Consider the following 27,868-nt stretch of genomic DNA (forward strand, 5'->3'; position numbering starts at 1 on the left):
TACAGTGAGAATATTTATTGAGAATGGCTCATTACAAACAAAATATATTTATGTATAAAATCCTCTGCTATGCAAAAGATCCCTTTCATCCTCCTGTGGCTAGAGTGAACAAGACAGTCTACTGTCCCCATGTGGCCTCAGAGCCTACACTGGGCTGCATGAGAAGCTGAGACGCTGTGGGTGTCACATGCTGTGGGCAAGTCTCTAATGCCAAGGCTTTCTCCAGCCCATTTTCATGACTAGTGCAATATAACAGAATGCCTTGGGGCACTTCCTAATGTGACTGTCCTCAGACTGTCCTCAAAGACAGCAGCTTTCTTGTTAATCTTACAGACAGGCAGAGTCTAACACGTGACTTGCCCTGAGAAGCCATTATCTGGGTCCAGGGCCTGAGTATTTTTAAATGTCCTAGATGGTTAAGATGACCACCTTTTATGGAAGCCACCTCCCATGAGCACCCATGTGCCTGTGTGCCACGCCTCATCCCATCCAGCTGTTGAGAAGGCTTTACCTATCAGCCCGTCCTATCAGCCAGTCTCAACAATTATACCTGAACCTCTTTTGAGGACACCCATACCCACAGCTGCTGTGTGGTACTCCTGAGCTTGGAGCTAGAGTTCCTTGGGGCCTTGGGCTACCCAGCATTAAGGCAATGGAAATGAGACCAGACGGACAGCAGACCAGAGTGGTTGCCTAGCCAACAGCACCTCCCTTCAGCCCAAGGCTTTGTCTCATATTGAGGAATTATATGGGTGACTGGTCTGACTGCCCTTGTAAACACAGACCACCTCTGTCCCTCAAACAGGGGCCAGCAAGTGGTGGGGGAAGCAGCTACCGCCCCGTCCTGCCTTGAGCACTGCAGACCCCTGGAGCACAGGGATGGTGAAAGGCTGCTGGGGTATCATGAGGAGTGGGTTCCCTAGTCTCCTTAGGAATGACCCATTCACTCGTGTCTTTGGTGCAGATTCACGACTCAGACTGCTGGCCAGGCCACGCCAGTCATCTTATTAAGAACTTGGACTGGCCTATCTGCCCTAGGTAAAGAAGTTAGTGGTTTCAAAGTACCTGTGTCTATTATTGTCTTACTCCCCACACAGTGGAAACCCAAGTCTCAAAGAAACAGCACTCTTGCTACCAAGAGAAAAAAAAAAAAAAAAAAAATAAGGTCAAAGAAATCAGCGCTAGTTGATAGGACCTGACACTGGCATTGCCTTCTTCAAGACTGAAGAGACCCAGGATTCTGTTCCAGTGCTCCTGGTGTGAACACCAGGGTGGAGGGGAGGCAGCCTGCTGTTTTAGGTGCACAGACCCTCTAGTGCCCATCCTCAAAGGCTCCCAGACTTAGAGGGCAGATACTGCTGTGGGAAGTCAACCTGGTGTCAGGAGGCCTCATGGATGTAGGGGCTCTCTGGGGAGTCTCTTGTCAGCTCCCTCTTCCTGGAACATTCTGTCATCCATTTGGCCCTGCCCACTCCTAAAGGCTTTCCATTCTACAGGAGGGTACCTAGAAGCTAAGAAGGTGTCAGCAGGGATCAGAAAGCCTCAGAGTGGCCATGAGGTATGCTTATGCTACACGGTAACAAAGCCTCGTAATCAGTCCCAAAGACCTGAGTCCCTTGGAGGCAGGAGAGAGCAGTGACACCATCCACCATGGGGCTTGGAGCCAAAGGCCTGCATCTGGATGTGCTCTCCCCAAACATGCTGCTCTCTCAGGTTTCCTGCCCGTCCCCTAGCCTCGGTATAGTCAGACTTGAGGGCTTCCTCTGGGCACAGCTGGAGTGAGACTTAGGCTCTTGAGAGATCTCCTTAGATGCTCTTGGGTTGTCTCCAGCAACGAGAAGGTGTCTGGGCTAAGTGGCAGGATGACACTGGTGGACAGAGCAGTCACAGAGTTCCCAAGGGCTTTGTCAAACAGGCTGAGACTACAATTCTGAACCTCAGCCCCAGCAGCCCTGGGTGGGGGCATCCTGAGTGGGTCTGGCTCGGGTAGGACACAGGGAGGGTCTGAGGACCTAACGTGCCAGGCTCCTGCTGTCAGCTGTCCAGGTAGACAAAGAGGATGTCCTCGTCGGTGCCATAGCTGGTTCTGGCCTCCTCGAAGTTACTGATGCTGGTGCTGCACATTCCTGCCAGGTGTGAGAAAGATAGGGTCAGTGGGTGCTGGTACCCAGGGGGACTAGATGGGGTCTGTGTTCTACCTGCCTCTCCAGCTCTCGGCTCAAGCCTTCCATCCCCAGGAGAACTTTGCTTATTCAGTCCTTCCTGAGACAGCTCTTTCTTCTGACACCTTCCAGTTTAGCAGAGAGAGTGACACCCACAGAGAAGACAAAGTATGTTAACTACGTCTTAAGACACACTGACGGTCCTTCTCCACACCATGGCCTGAGGACAGTGGGCAGTCCACAAGGGTGAGGTCTGGCCAGACTTTCTAGCTTGTGTGCTGGCTGTCCTAGAAAGCCTAGGAGCAGGGGCTGTGGAACCTAAGTTATCATGGTGGGGACCCGAGCAGTCGAGTGGAGCTGGGAGTGTGTGAAGAGAGGTAGCTGGAAGCCAGGACAGTAGCAGGTTTGCCTGTCTGACCAGAAGGGCCAGCCCTGATGACAAAATCCCAGGAGAGGCACAGGCTTTGGACAGAGAGATGTGGGCCGCCCCGGTGTGAAAGGGAGAAAGTTGTGGAAACACGAGCCACCCTGGCCCACCCACCCCCAGCACTCACGGTCAGCATAGGCTGGGTTGTTATAGAAGATGCAACCAGCGGCCCTGCTGTAGCCGCGCAGGACGATGAAGTGGCCCTGGTAGTCGGGGGTCCGGCAGAAGCAGCGGTGGCCACTGGGGGCGAAGCAGCAGTGCTTGACGGGGCTGGAACACAGGTCACAGCGCAGCACCCCGGAGTTCACCAACACGATGGCCACGTGGCCCTGCGCCAGGTGTGCCTGGATGTCCTGCACACTCACTGTGCTGGGGGCCAGGAGAGGGGGGTCAGCCAGGGCCAGGGGGCCGCTGTCCCCAGCTTCCAAACTGATGTCCCCCAGTCTGTACGCATCCCCAGTGTTCTGATCCTTAAGGACTTGGCTTGTCTGCCCTCTGCCCTAAGCCCCCTGCAAGTGGCAATGTCCCGGCCGGCCGGCCGCTGGGCCCTGGGAAAGCTGGGTGGACGAGGCGGCTTACCATCTCTCCACCCGTACTTTGCAGGCCTTGGCTTGTGCAAACAGCTGGTTCACCCGGGTCTCCTCTGTGTCGAAGTGCTTCCTATAGAAGGACTGGAGCGAGAAGGGCAGGCTGGAGTAGTCCCCATCCCGGGTGCACACACTCCGTTAGATGAAGCAAAGAGCGCGTTAGCGAAGCAGTAGCAGCGGGGTACGGGAGCCCTACTGACAGGCAGGCGCCTCTACCCAGCATGCCCAGGAAGAAGGCTGTGTCTGCCCCTGGCAGGAGAGTGGACAGGGCCAGGCAGAGGATGAAAAGGAGGCTCAAGAGTTGAGAAAGCAGAAGGTTTGGACTAGCTCCCTGAGGAGGACTGGTCATGCCATTCTCTGGTAGACGGGTGAGCAGCAGCCTAAAGCAAAGGAGCAAGGAAGGCCAGGCCACCTTTCTGACCCCGCCAGGATGGCTCAGTCACAGCCCAGTGTAGCCAAGTGTGACTACGGAACATACTCTGCTTGGAGCTGGGACCTCACGTGACCAGAGCCCCAGGAGGCAGGCCAAAGACATTCTGTTCTTAGGCCCTCGTTTTCTGACTTAAGATTTAGTAGCCTTCTCTACCTGGCATGGGAGGTTCAAAGAATTAGGCTGACTGCCACTGGCACCATGTGACAGTCCCTTTGCCAACGAGGCCAGAAGAGACTACCCTGCCAAGCCTTGGTGCCTGGGCCAAGATCGCCTCAAGGGCAGGTAAGACTGGGTCTAGCTTTGTAAGGGGACAGAATACACTGGTGTGCTGGTGTAGCTGTTTATGATGGCATTATTTTTCAAGAAAGAAAAAAAAGAGAACAGACAGACAATACATGGTTTTTTGTTTTTTTTTTTTTCCCTGAATACCAATTACCCTGGTGAGAATAAAGAAAACAAGTCAATGATAGTCGTGTAAGATCAGGGTATGACTCCACAGCCTTCGACCTGTCCTGTGCCACAGTGGAGAAAGATGCAAAAGTCCAGAACTCAATGTGCAGATGTTCTAACAGCCCAGACCTCAAGGTCACCTGTGTAGTCTCTCTCCACTGCCACTGGTCCCTGTACACCTGTGCATTTACTCGAGAGTCTGGGCGGTGACCCTCCTCTCTTCAGTGATAACTGGGTGGCCTACACCTCTGGTTTTCCATGTGCAGAAGGCCCAGTAGGTAGCTGCTCACCTGGTTCTTGTAACCCTTGTCAACACCCAGAGTCTGGGTACAGAAGCGGTGTCTCACACCAAAGTGGCGCATCAGGTAGGCCAGGTCAATGGTCCAGATGCTCCTGGTCAGCTGCAGCTCCTGGAGGGCATTTTCAAATTCCCCATCGTCTAGCTGGCCCAGGTACCTGAGGGCAAGAGGGCAGAGATCAGCTTGTTCTTGAGGCAGAGCTAGATCAAGTCACCCTCCAAGGTGAGTGTCACAGCCGCTGCTGACACTTCTGACCCTCAGAAGTCTCTGTCCTTTATCCTGAAAGCACCTGGGACACCGGCTGGCCCCAGAGTGAAGGGTCTGGGTTTGGATTCTTGCATCTCTTAGGGACTATGTGAACTTGAAGAAGTTGCTGCTCTCTTTGGCTTCATGACTGCATTATCTAAGATGAGATCCTTGGGTCACAGAAGTGGTTTTCAAAACTTCAGGCACTAAACATTTTATTAAGCTCTATCTTTTCCAGAATTCTAGTATGTAAGATAGATAAAGGAGACCTGATCTGGGTCTCCAGACAACCAATTAAAAACTCTTGTCCGAGGTGACGGTAATGGTCCTTTCTGGCTCACACTGTCCAGGTTCTTATATTTATGTAGCATCCTGGTAGCCTGTTATCAGAAAGGTAGACGATGCAGCAGGCACCCAACCTGAACATCTGTGAATTCCTTCACCTTCCCAAGCTCCCAGGCATTATCTGAGTGAACAGCCTGATCCACCTTCTGTTCATGTTTAAACTATGACAGGGCCTAAATGGAAACCAGGTCTCTTAAGTTTCAAACAAAGCCAACCCATATAGACACTAGATCCCATCCAGGTTACTTCCTGTTTCATCCCTGAGCCACAGCAGGTGTGGACACTCACCGAAGCACCATCCTGGAGCAGGCCAGGCCACAGTCCCAATGGTATAGCTGCTGGATGATGGGCACAGGCAGCTGCACAAAGTCCCCTGCAAAGAAACAAGAGGGAGGTCTCATACTCTCTGCACAGTGCCCACCAATGCCACCCGCACTGGAAACACCATTATAGCATCTGCTGAAACTCTACAGGATCTCAGGGCCTTCTCACAGTCTGTTATTCTCAGACCACCAGTACTCTCCCCTAGACATCAGCCACAGCCAGTCAGTCCCACTCTAAACCCTCCAGTGTGTTGGTCTCCATCTCACTTTAAGACGAACAGTGTTAGCTGCTGCCTCGGCGTGTTCAGTTTCTTGCACATCACCAGGGCCCACTCTAGACAGCATCCCTATCTGCCATGACCCCTTACACGGCCGGGGAGAGGGTCTTTGCACACAATTTCCTAGATGCTTTCGGCTTCCCATGAGCTAACACCCACCCTTGGACCTCAATTCTTCTAAAGTGCCGCCCCCCCTTCAGCAGTGTCCCAGGGGTCTGCCTGGCTCTAAAGTTTCCAGGACGAGCAACATGGGAAGACCACGGCTAGGAAAGGGAAATATCACAGAAGCTAGATAAATAGAATACTCCTCCAAACTCTAGCTAGTGCTGTCTCCGGTCAAATCTCTCAGCCTGTCTGTTCCAGGCTGTGAAGTGGAACAGAAAGGGCCACACCCCAAGGTCATAGGTGGAACCAATACCCGCTACACCTTAGGAATTCTGGCACCACTGGCTGAGTGGAGGAACTCTCTACCCCGTCTCACCGGATTGAGTTTTGCTATTCCTAAAGTGGGGGACTTCAGTCTGATTTGGTCAGCAGATGAAAAAATATTTTCCAAGAACCTGGCACATGGACTGCAGCATAGTGGTGACAAGAGGCATAGCAAGGTCGTGTCCTAGTGAGCAGCAAGAACACACAGATGTAACAGATAAACAACAGCTTAGGTTAGGAAAACAATGGGTGTGCCTCAGAGAGCACAACACGGATGAAGAACAGTACGCGCTGAGGCCCTAAGGGCAGGACAAGTTGGCATGTGGCTGGGAGCAGCTCAGCCCGTGAGTATGTGCAAAGTTCAGTCTAACTGGATATGCAGGCACAAGCTTCTAACAGGAGAGGCGTAAGGCCAGTCTGGGCTATAGAATGAGACCTACATGTGTGTACACACACACACACACACACACACACCCCAGAGGAGGGAGGAAGGGAGGGCAATCTAGAGTTTAAAGAACCAGGAGGGACTTCTCTATACTGGCCACCGCTTCACTTATGTGACACATGAGAATCCAGTCTACTCAAATTCCCCTTTGAGGATCTCTGGCATCTCCCCTGGGCCAGATGACTGACTAGCTCTGTGCAAAGTCGCCCCAGGGGCCCACCTTCCAAGCCATCACTCCCTCTGCGTGTGTGAGGGCCATGCACTAGCCAGAGTTTGTCCTGGCTCCTCTTCTTTTTCAACCCCCCACCCCCGGCAGGGTTTCTCTGTGTAGTTCTGTGCCTTTCCTGGAACTCACTTTGGAGACCAGGCTGGCCTCGAACTCACAGAGATCCGCCTGCCTCTGCCTCCCGAGTGCTGGGATTAAAGGCGTGTGCCGCCACCCGCCCGGCTTTGTCCTGGCTCTTCTGACATGATGTCTGAGTTTAACCTCCTGCTCTCCCGGGTCTTCAGGGACTGGATGAACGGCCACTATTTCTAGGGCTTTCCCTAACCCCAGGCAGGCCAGCCCCCATCTCTTGTGTGTAATCCTTTAAGCCTGAGTTCACACTTAAGGACACAGAATGCAGCCCTTCAGCAGCTCTTATCTGTAGCCTGCTGGACAGGGACTCACGATGGTTCCTAGCCATTCACCTGCAGGGGTGCCTGTGGGAGGAGGCGGGGCTGTAATGGCAAACAGGCCACCTGACATTTCTGTGTCTGCTTCCACCTTTGGGAAATGGAGCACAGCTCACAGAATGCAGTGAGTAAATGGAGCAACAAAATGCATAATGCTTTCTGTAGGAAATGATGTGAACTACCAGTTAGCTGGGCCTAGGCAAAGCTGAGGCCTCATGCCCTTCATTCCCTATACCCCAGGCACCTCTAAGTCTTTCCAAGGCCCTTAGCCTTTTGTCATTTTGTAAATTCAGTCTTGCCTGTCCCCTTCCCAAATCCTATTCCATCACCTGCCCCTCACACAACAGCCAGAGGCAGTTCATCTACAGTTTCTAATTTTTCTTTGTTTTTTGTTTTGGTTTTTCAGGACAGGGTTTCTCTGTGTAGCTTTGCACCTTTCCTGGATCTTGCTCTGTAGACCAGGCTGGCCTTGAACTCACAAAGATCCACCTGTCTCTGCTTCCTGAGTTCTGGGATTGAAGACGTGCGCCACCACTGCCTGGCTAGTTTCTATCTTTAAAGTCCTTGAGATGGAGCTGGGGTTAGGGTTAGGCACACACCTTTAATCCTAGCACTTGGCAGAGGCAAGCAGATCTCTCTGGTTCAAGGCCAGCCTGGTCTACAGAGCAAGTTCCAGGACTGCCAGGGCTACACAGAAGAATCCTGTTTCAACAAACAAAAACCAAAACAAACAAAAGTCCTTGGGATGGGCAGATGGCTTAGTGGATAAAGAGCTCAACCGTGAGGACCGAGCTCAGATCCCCAGAACTCACCCCCACCTGCAATCCCAACAAGCAGACAGACAGGAAATCTCCAGAGCAAGCTGGCTAATCAGACTAGCAGAAATGGCAAATTCAAGGCTGAGGAAAAGATCCTACCTCAACATATAAGGCAGAGATGGTCAAGAAGACACCTTGGCCTTGCACACCCACGTACATATATGTACAATGCACACGCACAAAAATACATAAAAAGGAGATAATAAATGAAGCTCTCACTGCACCTACTACATATATATATATATATATATATATATATATATATATATATATATATTTGTTGTTGTTTGTTTGTTTTTGTAACAGGGTCTTAGGAGGCACAGGATGTCCTCGAACTTGATAGGTAGCCAAAGGTGACATTGAACTTCTGATCCTTCTATCTCCACCTCCTAAGGGATTACAGGCACGTGCCAGCATGCCTAGTTTTATGTGGTGGTGGGGATGGAACCCAGGGCTTCCTCTGGGTAATCACTACACCAGTGGAGCCACATCTCATCCCCAGCCTTCTACAATAGCCTACAGGTCCCAGCTCGATGTAGGTCCCCCAGACTCACTTCAACCTCACCTGTTCCAGCTGCCCTGTGAACCCACAAGTCTTAACTCTGCTGGAGCCATCTCTGCACACATGACACCCTCAGTCTGGAACTCTTTTCTCTCTACTGTTCTTAGCATTTCGGCCTCAGTTCAAAATCTCTTGAGGGTTTTCTCCTTTTTTTTTTTTTTTAAAGGATTTATTTATTTATTATGTATACAGAAGAGGGTTACAGATCTCCTTACAGATGGTTGTGAGCCACCATGTGGTTGCTGGGAATTGAACTCAGGACCTCTGGAAGAGGAGCCGGTGCTCTTAACCTCTGAGCCACCTCTCCAGCCTGACTGTGCATTTGATGGGTGAGAAGGGCGTTCCTTTCCGACATCCTGTTTGTTTCATTCCGTGCTTAGCAAAAGTGACACACAAAGCTGCTGCCACCTCACGGGGTCCTGAGCTTCCTGAAGGACAGTGACGGCTTGAGCCTGCATCCCTCACAACCGAAGCTCACGTCGAGACAAACCCCACAGTGTGGTGGTAAGAAGTTGCTGGGTCTCGAGGGGCTGGAGAGATGGTTTAGCAGTTCTCTTCCAGAGGACCCAGGTTCAGTCCCTAGCACCTACACGTTGGCTCACAACCAGATATAACTCCAGTCCCAGCGGGTCTCCAACATCCTCTTACACACACACGCACACACACACACACACACACACACACACACACACACACAGTACACAGACAAACCCACAAGCAAACCACTCATACACACAAAACAAAAATAAATAACTCTTTAAATAAGAAGGTGGGTCTTTAGGGAAGTAACTCAGTCATGCAGTCTCTGAATTTATGCCTTAGAAAGGGTCAGGAAAAAGAACTCAGGCCATGTCTTCGCTTCCTTCCCAGCTGCCGTGATGGAACACCCTGGCAGAAGTAACTTATGGGGAAAGGGGTTTATTCTAGCTCACAACTCCAGGTCACGTCACCATTTCTGGAAAGTCACAGAAATAGGGACAGCCAGTCATACATACCATAGCCAATCAGGGACAGGTGGCAAGAATACATGGCCCCCTCCCCCCTTTTTAACAGTCTGGGGCCCAGCCCAGGAAACAGAGCTGCCCACATTTAGGGTGAGTCTCCCCAGTTCAATGAACCCATTAAGAAAATCTCTCACAAGCAGACTAACAGGCCAATCTGACCTAGACAATTCCTCATTAAGACGCCGTTCCCACACGATTACAGATTATATGAGGTTGACCATTTAAACTAAAAAGCTGGAGATAGCTGAGCAGTTAAAAAGGACTTGATGCTTTTGCAAAGGAGCCAGGCACAGTTCAGTTCCAGACACATAGACAGCGGCTTACAGCTGTTTGTAACTCTTGTTCAAGGCGCTCTGACACCCTCTTCTAGCCTCTGAGGGCACCTGCATGGACATACATGCAGACAGAACACTCAAGACACATAAAATTGTATAAAGGAAATCTTAGAAAGGGGAGGGGGAGAGAGGGAGAGAGGGAGAGAGGGAGGGAGAGAGAGAGAGAGAGAGAGAGAGAGAGAGAGAGAGAGAGAGAGAGAAGAGAAAGCAACCTAATAGCCACAGGCCTTTTTCTTTTTACCCTTCTGCTGTGCAAGGACACAGTACTTCTTCCCCTTCCTCTCTTCCCGTCATGTGGACATGTCTAGACAGAGTTGCCTATAAGGAACAGATGGATCTTGTACTGAACTTACCAGCACCCTGATCTTAGAATTCTCAGCCTCCAGAACTATGGGAAAATAAATTCCTATTGTTGATAAGTCTTTCAGGTGTGCACATGGACTAAGACACCAGGGAACTTGCTGGTCTTGTTTGCTGTTTCCTTGCCTAGTACCTGATGTTTAGTAAGTAACCCATTGTTATACTTGAGGCTGGTGGTGGAGCATTGTCAAGGACCGAGGTTCAATCCCCAGTGCTACAAATCAAAAAAAAAAAAAAGATGGAAAAAAGTCAGACTTACTGAAGAAATGATGAGCTGTGGAACAGGCTCTGGGCAAACCAAGGTGACGTAAACCTCACTCTCCAGAGACTTATACTCTAAAACAGTTCTCCCACAGTATGATAGTGGAAAACTCTCTGCAGGCTGTGGCGCTATCAAGATGGGTGTCTTCCCTTTCCAGGACCTTCATTGAGGTTGTAAATGGCCTTTTTGCTCTGATCTACTCAGGCTGATAACTACCCAGGTTTTGTTTTTACCTAGTCATTGATCTGGAATGTTGCTTTCTCATCTCTGACATCTAAATGCTCTGCTCCCCACTCTTCTCTCTCTCCTCCCCCACAACGTGCTCATAGAGAGGGCACCTGCTTTCTCCCTGGCCAGCCTGAGAATTCTGTAATACGCAGGTAGGGCCAAGGTTGCATTTGCCTCTACCTAGCCTCACCCACAGCTGACACTCATATATGCTGTTGAATAGTTGTTTTGTTTTGTTTTTTTTTTTTTTTTTTTAAAGCTCTACCCCTTGGAATGCTTACTTGTCACTACAATGCCCTGATCACAACTCTGTTGGAGACTTCTTCCTTAGTGTGTGGCCTGCGCTCTGGTTCTAATTAGTTGGGCCATGCCTTTTCTTATACTGTTATAAAATGCGGGGTAGGACAGTTGCTTTTCAGAGTCCTAAGAGACTCAGTTGTCTGTCCTCTTTCACTCAGCCTTAGAACCCCTAGAACAGAAGGCCTCGCAGGGCAAACAAACATCCCTGCTTGGCTATCCTGATCTTGGCACAAACAAGATGTTTGCTGGGAGTAGGTGATAAGTGTAGGAGAGGCCTTGGTATTTCTCCAGATAACAGCATTAGCATTCAGAGCCCAAAACTGCTGTTGATATTGATGCCTGAAGCCGAGACAAGACCCTACCTGAGAGCTAGGGTCTGCTTTGGTTGTGGCCTGGCCTCAGTTGTCTGGTCGACACTAGAGAAGGAAGGCAGTCAACTCCCCCTGGACACTTTCTCCCCCACAGCCTCAGTCTGCTCACCTCAAAAAGTACAAATAGCAGCAGTAGCCTACTTCACTGGGATTTATGAAAATTAATTCTACACCGTCTATAAACACTTTACCACTGTATCAACATCTTAGTGCCCTACACAAGTGAGCCATTATCTGCTGACGCTAAGAAAGGGCAATGATCTAGTCAAAGTTCACAGAGTAAGATAATTGGAGCAGTAAAAATGTAAATCCCAGTAGAGGTCCGAGCCCTGCTCCAGGCTACCACCAGAAGGAACCACTCCTCTGCACGTGATGTTACCCTCCAACTGACACTAAAGGGTTTGGGTACCAAACTCTTTGATCCCCCCCCCCCCCATGGGACGGCACCTCGCCATAACAGTTTATTAGTGCCAACTCTCGGGCCTTAAGCAGAGCTCCACCATGACGTCCAGCTTTCCCCACTTCTTGAGCAAGCAAAGGGGCTCGGCGCTGCGTTTGGGAAGCCAGAGAAAAAGTCCCTCCCGTTCTTTCCCCATTCACAGCCCCAGGCTTTCCACAGTTGCCCCTGGGAACAGGATCCCGCAACGTGGTTTCTGGGGAAGGTAGTGCCTTTGCCCCCTTGGACTTTTCCACTTGGCTGCTCTCAGAACTCCCCGAGCTCCCAGCCCCGGGAGACTCGGTAACAAACAACAGAAGTGGAGGGCCGGAGATGAGGAGGAATATCCACCTAGCTAAGGTCCACTAGAAGAAGCTCCAGTCTGGGGGGGGGGGGGGGCCGCAGACGGCCCAAGGTCGCGCGGCCAGACCCTGCCCAGCTCTAGGGCGGAGTCCCCCTCGGTTTCCCGGGTGAGGGCAAGGCCCTTTGGAGAGGCACTGACCGGGCTCCAGCGGCTGCCCCGTGGCCTCTGCCTCCGTCCTCATGACCCGGGTGGCGCAGGGCGCCCATGGCCCCGGCCTGGAGCTGATTGCAGCTGCGACTTCTGCTGGGCAGCGAGCGCGGCCAGTGTGGGTAGCGTTCCTCCTCCTCCTCCTCCGCCGCCGCCGCCGCCGCCGCCGCCTCCGCGGTTCAGAGACCGGTAGGCGGGGACTAGGCCACCTCAAGCCACGCCTCCTCCCTTCCAGGTCTGGGACCTGGAAACCCGCCCTTTCCCTTAGGCCACGCCTCTTCCCTGCCGCCCACTTGTCTCCCATAAAGAGCTCCCCGCAGGTCCTGCCCTTCTCCGGAAGCCCCGCCCCCTCGCGAGCCCCGCCCCCAAGGCCCTTCCACAGTCACGTTGGAGCCTCACAAACTCCCTCCGCTTGGCTTGCTCCTTTGCAGCCTCAGGTGTTAGCTCTGGCCCCCTCGCAATGCCCCATCGAAACGCCAGGGGATCCTTTTCTGACTCCCTATAGGTCCCAACTACACAATGAATAGGGATAGTTGCCCACGCTCAGTGCGCCCCTTACCTGCTGGCGACCAGATCCAAAACTTAAATTCCTAGTCCGAGCCTCACTTCCGGTCGCTCCAGAGCGTTGGTCTCCAGCCCAGATCCCGCCCAATCCGTCCCTGGAGTACTTCGTAAGTGTGGGTCCCCATGTTCCTTTTTAGGATTGATGTTTCCGGCGATCCCCGGATCCTCTCCAGTGCCGGAACAATAGTGCTGGAGCTCTCGTTTCCCAGCCGGCGGAGTAAGGAGAAAGCGTAAGTAAGCGTACTCTCACCGCTGGGGAAAGGAAGGGGAGGGGCCCTGCGCACGGCATTCTGGGAGCGCGTGGTATTCTGGGTACCCGGGGCCCGCCATTCCCTCGCTTCACGCCTTCGCCTTCTAACGTTTGTGCCAGAACCGAAAAGGGGCCTGCAGTCACTTGGTGAGGAGGCGGCGAGCCGGTAAGAGGAGGCCGAGGGTCCCCTAGAGGGTTAGGGGCAGGAAGGGAGTCTGCCGAGGAGCTCAGAGGGGCATAGCGGAGGGCTCGAAGCCCGGGCCGCTGCAAACACCGTTTCACTAGCGCTTGAAACAGTTATTTACGCCTGGTCTGCATGTTCTGTGCCTTTCCGGGTCACCGGTTTTCGAAGCTTGCAAGCACTCATTACTTACGAATTACCACCTTTCCCTCTGGATCATCATTTTCACCGTCTTTTGCATCCCTGCCTCCACTCTTGATTCCGGCACTGGTCCTCTCATGCTTCCCACGCTGCTGCAGACGTTTTAACCAGTTGCCCTGCTGCAGAAGCTCCATGTTCGACCCACTGTGTAGATGCTGCTATTTTTTTTTTCTTATTCTTTTTTTCTTCTATAATCCTGCTGTGTTTCTCCACCGTTTTCGGCATAAAAGCCACACTCCTAAAGTTGAAAGAGGTGGTTCCTCATCAAGAGAGACGGCGTTTAACATCCTTATAGTTTTCTCATGAACATAGGTTATGTGCTTATCAGGATTATAAAAGCCCTGTGCATAGTCTCTGTCTTTTACTGAGAATAAGTCGAGCGTTTACCCTGATTGTTCTCATGATGAGCATTTCCTGTTTGTAGCATGTAGCACTTTGTGAGCGCCTTGATACTTTATCCCCATCTTTAGTGAAGAGTCAAAGCTGAATTGAAACCTCCTCTCCTAGATTTCTCTGGGTTTGGGTCTATATGTACTGTAAGGAACTGTGGCCTTTAACCAAATGTGGTTGCTGAGCACTTGGAATATTACTAGTGTGACTAGGGGAATTTTTTTTTTTTAATGTAAGTTTTGTTTGAATAACTACATGTAAGCAGTGGTTACTTTACACATCAGGTCCATATCAGAGTTGTTTCGGTGAATATAAAGGGACACGTGTTTGGGAATAGAAAGGAGGCACTCTTGTTTCCCACTAGCTTTCTCTGTCCAGCTTACCATCCTTCCCCACCTCACATGTTGTGTGTACTTGCCATGGTGGTTCCTTGAAACCAAGAGTCAGACTTCTTCCACAGAAAAAGCAGCTCTGACATATTTGCAAAGCTTGTGGAATGCCAGTCCTTCTTAAGCTCTGAAAGATAACTTGTCTCTCCCTTTCACTACAGCACAAGGAGAGCCCTGCCAAGATGTCTATCGGTGTGCCAATTAAAGTCTTGCACGAGGCTGAGGGCCACATCGTAACATGTGAGACCAACACTGGTGAGGTGTATCGAGGGAAGCTCATTGAAGCAGAGGACAACATGAACTGTCAGGTATCTCGCTTTGCCCCTGGGGCTGTAAAGGAACTGTGGCTTCTATCCTGGGGGATAAAAAGATAACTTGGAAGTCTTTTTTTTTTTTTTTTTGATTTTTGTTTTTTTGTTTTTGTTTGTTTGTTTTTCGAGACAGGGTTTCTCTGTGTAGCTTTGCGCCTTTCCTGGAACTCGCTTTGGAGACCAGGCTGGCCTCCAACTCACAGAGATCCGCCTGGTTCTGCCTCCCGAGTGCTGGGATTAAAGGCGTGCGCCACCACCGCCCAGCTTACTTGGAAGTCTTGATGGAGTTATTCCCATCCAACAGTTTACTGGATGCTTAATATGTGCCAGACACTCTTACAGACTCTGAGGTTGTTTGTATGTCTGTGTAGACCTAGTCTTGAGGCAGAAAAGTCATTTGACGGCCTGATGACCATATTATCAGGTATGTTCCAGCACTTGGGAGGCTGAGGTAGATGATGGAGAATTCAAGGCCCTGCAAGTTGTCTTTGACTTTTTTTTCTTCCATTTGGAAGAAGTAGAGAGTCTTTCAGAAGAGTCAGGGTCAAGAGCCAGTGTCCCTTTTCCATCACAATTTATAATTGTGGATCTCAAGCTCATATATTATTATATGTGCTTTTTTTCTTGTAGAAAGTTTCATCTGCTATGACCACCAAATTTTGACATGTGGTCTTGTCATCGTCGACACACACACACACACACACACACACACACACACACACACACCCATTAGTTAAGAACTTGAGCTTTGAAATTAGAAATTTGAATCAGGTCATAATTAATGGCCTTAGGTATCTTAATCACTTGTTCTCTCCTCTGTAAAGTGAAGGTGGAATTATTTTGGATCCTCTGTGCTATAAATGCCAAGACAGTGAAATGCACAAAGAGATTGATTGGGGAAGTGGTAGTGCAGGGTAACAGTGAGAGAGCGGGAGTATGTGAGACAGGGTTTCTCTCTGTCAAAGTTTCTCTACCTGGCAAAGGCAGCTTCTAGCAGGAGGAGTGTGTCTTGACTCACAGTTTGAGGATACAGTCTATCGCTGAGGAAGTCGTGGTGGTGGAATTTGAGAAGCTGGTCACATTGAGTCTGCAGTGAGGAAGCAGACGAGTGCCCTTCTTAGCCCAGGCTCTACTTCTTATTCACTTGAAGTTGGGTCTCCTCACCTCAACCTGATCTAGATAATCCCTCACTGGCATGCTTGTCCTTCGGTAATTCTGCATCCATCAAGTTGATGGTACTAACCGTCATAGCAGGGGAATTTTAAATCTCAGGGAGCAAAAAGAGCCTCGGACTTCAGCTTAATGCTGAGGAAGTTACCCCAAAGTAAGAGTAGCAGGAGGCAGAAGTGGGTTGGCTCTGCTGTTGCTGTCACTGGCAGCCTGTGGGAGGGCTACCTCAGAGTGAGCACCACGGTGGATCTGCAGAGTGGCAGCTGGAGGCTGTCGCTCCACACACTCCTCAGCCTGCTGTCTTCTGAAGTGGGTGAAAGGTGAGATCCCTGACTGCTCCAGGTGATCCATACCTTGGAGTCGTACAGAGGTCAGATGGCTTGTGTGTTTGCAGGAGCTGGGTCAGTGCTTTGCATGTTAGAACTGCTAGACTATACGGTGCCTGTTACTGCATTCCACGTGAGAAAGCTAAAGCTTGTAGAGGTAAAGTGCCTTGTGTAGGGTTCCACCTGTGGGCCAGACTATTGCCTTTAGGGTGTGTGAGTTAGTTACTTTCTGTGGCTGTGATAACACACCATCAGAAGGAGTTTGGTTTGGCTCACAGTTCCAGAGGGAGAGTCCATCATGGTAGGACAAATGGTGACAGCAGGAAGCTAAGTGTTACATTTTCAGTAGAAAGCTGGAAGCAGTGAGCAGCCTGGAAGTGTTGGAGAGTACTAATCTCAAAGCCTGCCCCCAGTGACATGACACTCTTCCTTCAGCAAGGCTGCATCCAAACACCCCCCCCCCCAAAAAAAAAACCCACCATCAACTGGTGGCCAAATGTGCAAACGCCTACAACTATGGAGGATACTTTTCATTGAAACTATTGTAATTGTGCTGGTTAGTTTTTTGTCAATTTGACGCAAGCTAGAGTCGTCTTGGAAAAGGGAACCTGAGCTGTGAAAATGCCTCAATCAGATTATCCTGTAGGCAGGTCTGTGGGCATTTTCTTGATTAGTGATTGATGTGAAAGGGCCCTGTCTATTACGGGCTATGCCACTCGTAGGCATTTGTTTCTGGGAGGTATAAGAAAGGTAGCTGAAGGCTGAGCATGGTGGTGCATGCCTTTAATCCCAGCACTTGGTAGGCAGAGGCAGGAGGACAGCCAGAGCTACATAGAAAGACTGCCTCAAAATAATAACAACAAAAAGTGTGTGTGTGGAGAGAGAGAAAGGTAGCTTGCTGAGCAAGAACCTGGAGGGCAAGTCAGTAATCAGCATTCCTCCGTGGTCTCTGCTTCAGTTCCTGCCAACTCAAGTCCCTTCCTTGGCCTTTTCAGTGATGGACTGTGATCGGGATGTGTATGCCAAACTCTTTCCTCCCCATGTTGCTTTTGGCTGGGGTGTTTAGTCCAGCAATAGAAGCAAACAAGCAAGATTTCGTTTCGAGTTGGATGGTGTGTTGTGTGCTGCCCTCTTTCCCCTCTGCTGGGATGGAACCCAGTGCCTGCGGCCTGAGGTTACGTACACTCCTGCTAAACGCCTTTGCCAGTTTGGGGATGCTTTTGAGACAAGATCTCCCTCTGTAGATCCCAAGTTGGCCTTAAACACTTGATCCTCCTGCCTTATCATCAGTTCTGTAATTACAGGCAGGTGCTACCCCACTCAGCTGTCAAGGCTCTCCAAAGTCCTGTACTTCTTGGTTTCCTTCCACAGGAAGCACCTGCTTAGTGCTGTCAAGATCTGACGTGTAGTAGTCTGCCTACAGGTCAGGAAGTGCCACTTTCATGGGTCCACTCCTGTCAATTGAGATATCTTTGTTTTCAGGTGTTTAGCTTTGTGAGTAGAATGAAAGATTGTGGATAGTGACTATTAATGTATTTATTGTGCTGCTTTACTTAAACAACTTACTGAGGCTTAAGGGCCTCAGCCCAACTGTAATATGCAGTTGTCTGACTAGATGATTATGGTATTCTCAGAAGTGCGGCCCACATGATGCAAAGTGCACAGATCTTGTATTCTCAGGTTGCAACTTGGAAAGTAGTGTGTCTCGTGTGAGTTTGTGCCTTCCTTGCCCTCTGTTCTCTCCAAAACCAGTGATAACAGGTGAATGCTCATTTTGATTTACTCGTAGAGTCTATAAACATGGCCAACTCTGAGGTACAGGGAATTGGGTCTTCATCATGTCCTAATTTTGCAGGGACACAATTTATCCCATAATACTGCCCAAGATGATGAGTGTTCATTAGGTTGACCAGAGCCTAAGCACATTGCATAAAGATCAATAGGCTGTGTAGAGCAAACCCCAGCAGCAGGTGAGCACTGAACACTTCACTTATGTATCGTCTGGGATTGTGATGGCTCCTGCAGGTTCCCCTACTGTCTCCTTCCTGGTCCCCAGTCCTTTAAAAATGAGGGCATCCTCCAAATACCTTCTGCATAATATTTCTGTTTATAAGCTTAGGACAGAGACAGGCAGGGTAGTACACACCTATAATTTCAGCACGCAGGAAAATGAGGAAGAGGAATCACCATAAACTCAAGGCAAGCCTGGATTTTGTGACACCGTGTCTCAAAAAAACAACAAACCTGACAGATTTGGGAACCTGAGAGGATTTCATCAGAACCTCTTCTTTCCCTGTGTGTATTGACATAGATAGACTTCTTTAATCTGTGTGTATTTAAATAGATACAGCTTATAAAAATTATGTAGTAGGATATTCTTCTTGCAGTGCTAGTGATAGAATCCCCCAAGTGTTCTCACTTCTCAACTATGTCTCTATCCCTTTATATGGTAGCTTCAAAGTAAGGTAGTGAGTGGGCCATGGTGCAGCTGACCTTGATTAGAAAGCCAGACAACTAGTATCTAGACTGTAAACCTGAATTCCTGTGCTTTTAATAAAGGCACATTTGGGTGTGAGGCCAGGCAGAAGGAAATCATTTTGAGATACAATGAGATAAAGATTTCTCTGGCATTCAGATATAGGAGGTCCTATTAAATAATGTTCTTAGGTGCTGGAGAGATGGATCAGAGGTTGGGAGCATTGGTTGCTCTTAAAGAAGACCTGGCTTCAATTCTCAGGACCCACATGGCAGCAAGAACCATCTGTAACTCCAGTTCCAGGAGATCTGATATCCTCTTCTGAAGGCACCTGCACACTTGTGTTGCATATGCATACATACACATTAAATACATGAATAAATAAATCCTTTTTTTTTTTTAATGATCTTACCAGCATCACTATGTAAAAATCTGCCTCTTAGGATCTTGAGAGGCTTAGCACTTGTTGGTGAAGCACTACACCACTGAGCCACCTACCCAGAACTTGATTGTTTTAACATAGTTTATCGTACTGTGAGTCATTTAAAAGCATAGTGTGTATATGTTGGTTAAAGCGGCGCTACTGGTGGCTGGCCACTGCCCGCAGTGGCCAGCCAGAGGAGTGTTCTGGTGGAAGAATCATGAGCCATGGTTACCTTTCTAGAGCTTTATTGGGAGAGACAGAGACAGAGAGAGAGACAGAGACAGACAGACACTGACCGACCGCACAGAAGGAAGAGAGAAGGGGGAAGGGGGGACACAGAGGGTCCACCTGCTTTTTAGGCTGCCCCACATCCCGGGATGATGACGTAATTAAAGACAAAACTCTTACAGTATATACATGAAATCTGTGGTAAGTTCCTGGAAATGGAACTTAGTGGGTCAGACACACATTTGGGCATCTTAGGTTTGGACATTTGCACGGAAGATAGAGATCTTTGATCTCCTATTGCTTATACCCTACCACCTCAAGGTGAGTGTACTGGCCAGAGCTACAGGCAATGGTGTTAGCTGGGTGATGGTGTCGCGTAGATGGAAGTGGTCAAAAGTTCCTGTGGTTTCCTTACTCAAGCTAATTTTGTAGCGGAGGTGGAGTGCCCCAGTCCCTTTCCCATCTTGGGAATAGATGACTTAGAACTAAAGGCTCTCAAATGGAGACGTCTTCAGATTTTGGCTGTGTGGTAATTAATCATGGCCTGAAGCGTCTGTCTTAGTAGATGCCAAGAGGAAAACTAAGGTTTTCTTCACAATCAGAAGAAAAGGTTTCTTCATAAAAATGCTTGTAATCAGGTATTTAATAAATATTTAAAGCTACAATGAGCTGGAAATATAGCTTAATGATACTGCTTGATAAGCATACCAAAGGCCCTGGATTCAGTTCTTAGCACCTTACACACACAGACACATAGACACACACACAGTTTTTTGTTTGTTTGTTTGGTTGGTTTTTTTTGTTGTTGTTGTTGTTTTGTTTTCCGAGACAGGGTTTTCCTGTGTAGCTTTGCGCCTTTCCTGGAACTCACTTGGTAGCCCAGGCTGACCTCTAACTCACAGAGATCTGCCTGCCTCTGCCTCCCGAGTGCTGGGATTAAAGGCGTGCGCCACCACTGCCCGGCCCACACACAGTTTTTAAAGATATTTTCAAGCTGGGTTGGCGAGTTCAGAATGATAGACAAAGTTATGTTGTCACGTGTCCCTTTCAGTGTTGGTTTAACAGAGACAACCGAAAACCAGTGTTTCTGTTAGTAGAGCTATATAGATAAGACCTTACATAGTTAATACAGTGTGTTACTATTATACAAATGGAGAAAAATAACATTTAACATTTCTAGACCCATGTGGCTGTTAACACATTAAATTGGGATATTTTTCCAAAGTTGACAGAGCAGCTAAAGTTTCTAAAAATCAAATTTTGTTTATATTTATTTAAAAAAATCAGTATGTTATGGAGCAATAGCTTTTCTGGGACCTGTAGTTATCTGAACAAATTATGGAGACATTCATTGTGGCTGGCTTTATGTGATGCTAGGGCTCACACCTAGGGTTTCACTCATGTTAGGCAAGTTCTCCACCAGCTTATGTAGTTAATTTTTTTAATATTATTTTTCTCAGAAGCTGAGGCAGGAAGACAGTTTGAGGCTACCCTAGGCATCGTGATGACTCTAGTTTTAAAAAACAGTAACTTTTAAAAAAGAAAATGATGAGTATATGTTCTGGTTATTATCATAATGCCAGTAAATATAATTTAAGAAGCAAATAATATTCAAATCTATTTCATCATACACCAAGAGAAAAAATTCTTAGAAATTAAGTGGGAGAAAGCAGTAGAGTAAGTGGGTTTTTCAGAAGCTCAAATGGTGCTTGGGGACTGTGAGGGAGGGCACCGTTTGATCTGTCTACTTGCTGTGACAACCCTCAGTAGACAAATGATCTGTATGGAGTTGTTATCTTACAAAAATTATAGCCTACACGAGACTGAATAGAATTGGGTCATCTTGAAAAAGCAAACACTGCGTGTAACTAACACCAGGAAAGTGAGATTTCTCAACGAGGCGTGGGTTTGTTGATGTTGTCCTCGTCTTTGGTTTTTTTTTGAAACGGTTTCTGGCTGTCCTGGAAATCACGCTGTAGACCAGGCTGGCCTCGAACTCACAGAGATCCACCTGTCTGAGTGCTGGGATTAATGGCATTAGTGGCTTGGAATCAATTTGCCTCAGCTTCCCAGTCACTGGGATCACAGACAAAGGCACCATACCTGGCTGTGTGATTAAAGTTCTAGAGATTACGTAAGCTCTTTAGCTTGAGGAAGAAAAAAACCAAAACAGTGTTTAGGCTACATATGTGAACTTACTTTCAAGTGAGTTGTGTTCTTTGTACTCTTATGCCCTGTAACATTTGTGTGTGTTTCCTAAGAATAAAGATAGAGCAGTCATTTGATAGTGCAGCAACATGGGAGGCAGTTGAATGAATATCCAGCATGCGTGTGTAAAAGTATCCTCAAGTGTGTGTGTACTTTTAGCATGTTGGCAGTCAAGGTCATAGAGAAAAGGAAGACCCGCCTCTGAGACTCGGTGTCCCTGTGCTCTCACTACAGGGATCACTTCTGACACTGGATGGGAGAGTCCCCACACGCTAAGAAAGAAGTCAGTGTGCAGCATTGACCAGTGGGGTATTCCATCGTTTAGCTCGCTTCTGAGGCTACAGGGAGAAAGCACTGGCTTTCATCTCACTGAGCGAGCTTTCAGTCCTCAACACCGGCCTCTCTTTAGACACCTGAGAAAGCCCCAGTGTTAAACTGTGCGTCTGACCAACTGGTTCTACAGTCCGTCCCGCCTGCCTTAGGTTGGACCACCCTTTGTTTAAGCAGCTCACCAACTCCAGGGAAGTGCATTTACTCTAGAGCGTAAGACAAAGGGTGCGGATGTGTCAAGCATGGCCTGGGGGCAGAGACTCCATGCTTCTTCGTTATGCACCACCCTCCAGGAACTCTCACTTGTTCTCTGAAGCATGGCCCTTCGGGTTTTGTGGAAACTCAGTTGAATGGGCAGGACTGAAGTACGGATGCCCGTGTAAAAGTGATCTGGACGATGGCATCAAGAGAGTGAACACATGTTAACAGGCGAAGTCGGTAGGCAGGACCTCTGCTTCCCTAGTGCTAAGGATGGAACCTGGCAAGTTATCTACCACTGAACTCCAGCCCAGGCAGTCTCTTTCTAAAATGAAGGCCAGCTCAGAATTAGAGTTTCTCTACCAACCAAAGGGAAGAGAAATTATAGCTTTTGTGGACTGTCTTAAAAAAGGATTAATGAGGTCAGAAGACCATAAACTCATATGTTCCTGCCTGACTTTCAGTAAAACCTAAGTGCTGTGCCTGAAGAAATGGCTCAGCAGTTAAGAGGACCAGTGTTGGGTTCCTAGCACTCAGCTTAACCCCACTGCCCCTGGCTATACACTTGAATAAAATAAACCTTTAAGTATTTCTAAATGTAGTTAAGATAAACCTATTGCTAAAAAGATGATGCCTTTAGCTTTATGATGCAAACGCAGGGCCCTCCTTGAGAGGGTGCTACCATTTGTTTAGTAGCAGGACAGGACTGCATTAGAGCAGTAACTGGGGGGATATTTGTCGGGTGACACGGAGAACCCATCCTAGGACATTAGTAGAAGCACCTAGCTAAGTCTTGTTGGATCTGTGTGACAGCCTCACGGAAATTCTCAAGGCACAGTGAGGAGATGCTGAGTAGGGAAGGAGATTAAGCTCAGCAATCATACATCCCCAAAATAGACATCATAACTCAGATTAGATAGGCTTTATGTCCTAGGTAATTGAGACAACATTTAGACATACTTTGCCTTACTGAATTTGGTTTTGAACAGTTTCAGGAAGGTAGTCTGTTACACTTTGAGGTGGGGGTGACACATGAGGCAGTGTGATGAGTAAAGGTATAGACCTTCAGGGACAGATCTGCTTCTGAGAGGTTGTGTTGTCTCTCATGGGCTGTCATGGTACAAAATCAGTCATCAGGGTCATTGTCATCCGCTTGCTGTCTATATTCATGCTCAGGAAATGCTTGTTGGCTTTTGTTGTATTATTTCCTCGAGTAGGGGAGGGAGGGAGGGAACTGGGGCTCAGGAAATTCTGAAGATGTGCTCAGGGTTACGCCTCTGCAAGATGGCAAAGCTAGGTCTCACTGGAGGTCTCAGGCCACTTTGGTGTCTTCTGCAGAGTCACAAGTATGTCTGGGATTGGGGGGGGTAGTGTGGAATACGGGTTCTTCAGTTGGGTAAGCTAATCATAATGACTTATTCTGGTACTTGTCCAGGGAACTGTGGCAAGGACTTAGGAACTGTGAGATTTTTGAGGAAATGGTGATAGAGAACAGGAAGCCTGCACCTGTTGGTGGGAAACTGGGGCCCTCTTGCCCTTGAACGCAGAACAAGCACAGTGGTTTGAAATCCTAGAAGCCATTCCTGTTGCTCCGATCAAGCAGGGACAGCCTCAGAGCATTGATGTGCTTTTCATTGTTAGTGTTCAAGTAGGAACCGACCACCTGGCCATTTAAAAGGAGCCAGGGAGTGTAAGACAGCAACATCTATGGAAGACAGAGTCCTGGGAGGTGGTCACTGAGCAATTAACTCAGTCCTGGAAAGACAGGTTTTCTCTCATTTGCGGCTCCTAAATTTTGTAGTCACATGAAGGGGTGTGTGTGTGTGTGTGTGTGTGTGTGTGTGTGTGTGTGTGTAAAATGAAAGTGGAAGTGGAGTTGTTTGGGGAGTGAGGGACTAACAGCGGAGAGAAGAGACGAGAGGAGAAAGGGGAGGGGACACAGGCGGGAGATATGTTCAGTGTCTAGTGTACACACAGAAACTTTTAAAGCTTTGCAATGTAGGCCTCACCCGTTCTAGATAGAGTGTAGTCCTCCTCTGCCCAGAGGACAGCAGTTAAGCAATTGTAGTAAAAGTGGCACCTGTTGAAGTTGGTGTTGGCAGGTTTGTGTCACTTTCCTGTCCCCCACCACCCCATGGGTGCCCTGACTGGGTTCATAGAGACTCCTCCTTCCCTTCATCCTACACTTCTCATGTTGACTCATTGGTCCTCCCAAAGAACTGCCTTGGTCCTGTTAGCCGTTTCTCCATCCACAAACTTGAGAGATCTCCCCAGTCTCTGATGTGTCCTCAGTACTGTGGAGATGTGCTGCTTTGGTCCTTGAGTGCTCAAGTTTTCCTCTCCTTGTGTGGGCGCTGCCACAGTCCCTTCTCAGTCCCTAGTCATCTGCCTCCCTAATACTAAGAGAACTGTATCTAGTGCATACTTAGCCTGGGTGCCAGCAGGTCCACGAGAGGCTGCAGTTTGGACATGAAGGCTGCCCAGGAGGCAGTGCAAACTGGGCTCTGCATCTGAGCTCAGTGATTCCAGCCTGCCATCTCTGCATGTCAGCTGTTTGACTGGTGTTTGTTGGATTGTGATCTGTAAAAGTGGGAGAGCTCACACTTACCTCTGACACTTCTGTGAAGTGCACAGTCCCTGACGCACCCTGGAAGTGCCGACCATTGCTGTGGTATTCTCCCAGCTTTGGCTGGCTTTTTTTTTTTTTTAGGTTTATTTATTCTATTTATGTGTATGTGTATTTTGCATGTGGGTGGGTGGGTGGGTGTGTGCATGCGCACACACGCCCGCCTGGTGCCATGGGTTCCCTGCAAGTGGAATAACAGACAGTTGTGAACTGCCATGTGGATGCTGCTGGGAATTGAGCCCAGGTCCTCTAGAGGAGCACCCAGTGCTCTTAACTGCTGAGCCATTTCTCCAGCCCGTGTCTGGCTTTTTTATGCTGGTGTCAGGCTTTTGTATTTCTAAACTCACTCTGATGAAAGGCTCCCTGGCTTTGTGTGCTTCAGTGATAGGACCCTTACAAATAAGCGGTGATTCCTTTCCAGATGTCCAACATCACAGTCACCTACAGAGATGGCCGAGTGGCGCAGCTGGAACAGGTATACATACGTGGCAGCAAGATCCGATTTCTGATATTGCCTGACATGCTGAAAAATGCACCCATGTTAAAGAGCATGAAAAACAAGAACCAAGGCTCGGGGGCTGGCCGAGGGAAAGCTGCTATCCTGAAGGCCCAAGGTAGGTGCTTCTGGGCTGGCTTCAGAATCCTTCTTACCCTCTTTCTTGTAGGGAAAAGCCCTACTGTTGTATGGGGACAGGAGTGAATCTGACCACACTGCTCTCCACACATGCTGCTGTACCCTGTCCTGACCTACCCCCAGGCTTGAGAAATCCTTGGTAATGGGGGCCTTTCCGTTATCTTTCTTGCCTTACTTGAAACTATCACAGAGTTTAGTAAATTCCCAAATCTCTCCTTAGGGGGAAAAATGCAGATTCCTTAAGCAAGGATGGTGGCTCACGCTTATAATCCCACTACTCCAGAGGCAAGACCCTGGAGAGACAGGCAGAGAGAACCCTGTCTTAAGTGAAATACTCTCCTTTCTTTTCAAAAATTTTATCCAAGAGAGCTAGGCAGCTTGCTCTGGTCTAGTGAGGATGTGGGTTGATACCTGGAACAGTACCGTAGCCTTCCTAGAACTGTGTGCAATTTCTCCCCGCCCCCTTCACCCAAGCTAGAAAGGGAACTAACAAACCAAAGAAAGAGCTCCACTCAAGTGTGTCTTATGGACCAGTGAGCTTACAAGGGTTACTCGGGAGCATGGCTGGCTCTTGCCGCTTCGCTGAGAACCAACTCAACATGGGGGACAGTTGATGAAAGCTGCTTCTCTGGGGTTCCCTTCAGTCCACCGTCCACTGTCTATATTTCTCACCTCCCAAGACAGTGTGCAGCTGGGGCAGGATCCCTCAAGATGTTCTCCTGTTTGCCTTTCTAAGACAGGGTTTCCCTATGTAGCCTTGGCTGTCTGTAGACCAGGCTGGCCTCAAATTCAGAGGCCCACCTACCTGCCTCTGCCTCCCGAGTGCTGGGACTAAAGGTGTGTTCCACCACCATCTGGCTCTTCTTTGTTCATTTTTAAAATTGGGTGAATTAGCTCATTTGTGGGGTAGGGGACACATGGAGAAGAGAGGACAACTTGTCAGTCAGTTCTCCCACCACCATGGGGTTTCTGGGAACTGAACTTAGGTCAGCAGGGCTGGCAGCAAGTACTTTTACTTGCTGAAGCATCTTGCCATTCCTTGTTTCAAATTTTCTTAAACTTGACATTAAACCCTCCTGTGACTTATACCAGAGTGTAACCATGCTGTCCCCAGTGACTGCTCAGCTGCTCCTGGGGTCCAGTCCAATGACAGTTTATGTTTAGGTCCCCGAGAAGTTCTGCCGCAGTGTTAGGTGCAGAAGCATAGTCCTAAGAAAATACAGTGGTGTTTGGAAAAAGATTTGATGGCATGAAAGGCCGTGGGTCCTCCATCAGTATCTTTAGCAGCATATTTCATGTGTTTTATATGTGAGGTATCTTCGGTGTTTAAAGATAGAATGGTTTGGGTTTTTGTTTTTGTTTTGTTTTGTTTTGTTTTGTTTTTGTTTTTTCCTTCCTTCCTTCCTTCCTTCCTTCCTTCCTTCCTTCTTTCTTTCTTTCTTTCTTTTTTGGTTTTGTTTTAAGACCTCTATAAAAAAAAAGCTGTCAGGCCGGGTGGTGGTGGTGCACACCTGTAATCCCCACACTCAGGAGGCAGAGGCAGGTGGATCTCTGTGAGTTCGAGGCCAGCCTGGTCTACAGAGCTAGTCCAGGACAGGCTCCAAAGCTACAGAGAAACCCTGTCTCGAAAAACCAAAAAACAAACAAACAAAAAAAAAGCTGTCAAGAAAATCTTGGGACCAGTGATGGCTTGGTGGTAAGGGTGGTTGTCTCATAAGACTGATAGAAGTTGTCCTCTGACCTCTACATGCACACAATACACACAGATGAATAAATAAATACCCAAGAGTCTGAGAGAGAAGTTTTCCCTTTGCCTCCAGGAGGGCTGCTCTTGCTGCCATAGTGACACTAGCTGTCCCGTATTGGCCAGTCAGATTGTTGTGCACCTCAGACATTGACTCTTCCGGCCCCACCGACTGCTGCCTGGGCCACCTGGGCCTTTCCCACCCCTGGCTCAGGTTCCTATCAGCAGGTGCACAGGTTCCCATCAAACACCTCCCTCGGGACTGCTCCAGGTTCCTAGGCACATTGGGTCACAGAGTGGTAGTCTTTGCCTTTTTATGGGTAGTGTTATTTTGTTTTTGTTATTAAGCATTTCTTTCCTGCAGAAAGACTCAAGAGAATAATCAAGCCCCTTACCCAGAATTAACAGATGCTAGCTAGCATTTAGTGTATGTGTTTGAGGCTTTCAGAAGGGAATTGCATGCATACAAAGTGAATTGGATGCATCTGCAATGGCCTTAGAGTGCCGTGCACCAGCCTGAGTGTTTGTCTTTTCTGTTGTGCTCAGACTACTATCAGCACCCCTGCCACCTGATACCAGGTACCAGGGCCAACTCCACTCCTTTCCCCCCTTCACTGACCTCTCTTCTTCCTTTCAGTGGCTGCAAGAGGAAGAGGACGTGGCATGGGGCGTGGAAACATCTTCCAAAAGCGAAGATAACTTTCTCTGTGACGAGAATTTTGTCCCTTAGGTTATTAGAGATTTGGGGGGTGGGGGGCTACATGTGCATATGTCATAGGTTTTCTTTTGGTATTTCTCTTTGTATCAGAAACTATTAAGTTTAATAAAACTGGTTGTTTTGTGGTTTGTTTATGTGAGGGTTTGTTTTGTTTTTAAGGAAATAAGAACTGTGTGTTCATTCTGTAGTTTGCTCTGGCAGCAGGTTAAAATCT

The 27,868-nt window shown here is 48.6% G+C and overlaps 2 protein-coding genes across 5 annotated transcripts; one reads left to right on the top strand and one right to left on the bottom strand.

The window, feature by feature from the left end:
* Window positions 1-13,044, bottom strand: Gucd1 (guanylyl cyclase domain containing 1). Of its 3 annotated transcripts, none has more exons than XM_036167637.1 (6): window positions 12,846-13,044; window positions 5,238-5,322; window positions 4,350-4,515; window positions 3,169-3,260; window positions 2,717-2,958; window positions 1-2,126 (listed from the first exon to the last, which is right to left on the bottom strand). In XM_036167637.1, the coding sequence occupies exons 2-6, from the start codon at window positions 5,246-5,248 to the stop codon at window positions 2,035-2,037; spliced, it is 603 nt and encodes a 200-aa protein (XP_036023530.1). In that variant the 5' UTR covers window positions 5,249-5,322; window positions 12,846-13,044; the 3' UTR covers window positions 1-2,034. The 3 variants fall into 3 exon arrangements, with proteins under 3 accessions (XP_036023530.1, XP_036023528.1, XP_036023529.1); XM_036167635.1 differs by lacking the exon at window positions 12,846-13,044 and adding an exon at window positions 12,278-12,462; XM_036167636.1 differs by lacking the exons at window positions 1-2,126; window positions 12,846-13,044 and adding exons at window positions 2,203-2,287; window positions 12,278-12,462.
* Window positions 12,707-27,788, top strand: Snrpd3 (small nuclear ribonucleoprotein D3 polypeptide). Of its 2 annotated transcripts, none has more exons than XM_036167640.1 (4): window positions 12,707-13,080; window positions 14,423-14,569; window positions 24,980-25,172; window positions 27,574-27,788. In XM_036167640.1, exons 2-4 carry the CDS (start codon window positions 14,444-14,446, stop codon window positions 27,633-27,635), a joined length of 381 nt encoding a protein of 126 aa, XP_036023533.1. In that variant the 5' UTR covers window positions 12,707-13,080; window positions 14,423-14,443; the 3' UTR covers window positions 27,636-27,788. The 2 variants fall into 2 exon arrangements, with proteins under 2 accessions (XP_036023533.1, XP_036023531.1); XM_036167638.1 differs by lacking the exon at window positions 12,707-13,080 and adding an exon at window positions 13,133-13,266.
* Window positions 27,789-27,868: the final 80 nt, after the last annotated feature.

The sequence above is a fragment of the Onychomys torridus genome, chromosome 18, assembly GCF_903995425.1.
Source record: "Onychomys torridus chromosome 18, mOncTor1.1, whole genome shotgun sequence".
NCBI lineage: Eukaryota > Metazoa > Chordata > Mammalia > Rodentia > Cricetidae > Onychomys > Onychomys torridus.

Excerpts from the sequence above, each read along its gene's own strand:
- Gucd1 (XM_036167635.1), bottom strand. The coding sequence starts at position 12,320 with ATGAGGACGGAGGCAGAGGCCACGGGGCAGCCGCTGGAGCCCG. Across the intron at positions 4,516-5,237 it reads TGCTCCAGGATGGTGCTTCG|GTACCTGGGCCAGCTAGACG; the intron begins GTGAGTGTCCAC and ends TCTTGCCCTCAG. Across the intron at positions 2,959-3,168 it reads AAAGTACGGGTGGAGAGATG|CACAGTGAGTGTGCAGGACA; the intron begins GTAAGCCGCCTC and ends CCTGGCCCCCAG.
- Snrpd3 (XM_036167640.1), top strand. The coding sequence starts at position 14,444 with ATGTCTATCGGTGTGCCAATTAAAGTCTTGCACGAGGCTGAGGGCCAC. Across the intron at positions 14,570-24,979 it reads AGGACAACATGAACTGTCAG|ATGTCCAACATCACAGTCAC; the intron begins GTATCTCGCTTT and ends ATTCCTTTCCAG. Across the intron at positions 25,173-27,573 it reads TGCTATCCTGAAGGCCCAAG|TGGCTGCAAGAGGAAGAGGA; the intron begins GTAGGTGCTTCT and ends TCTTCCTTTCAG.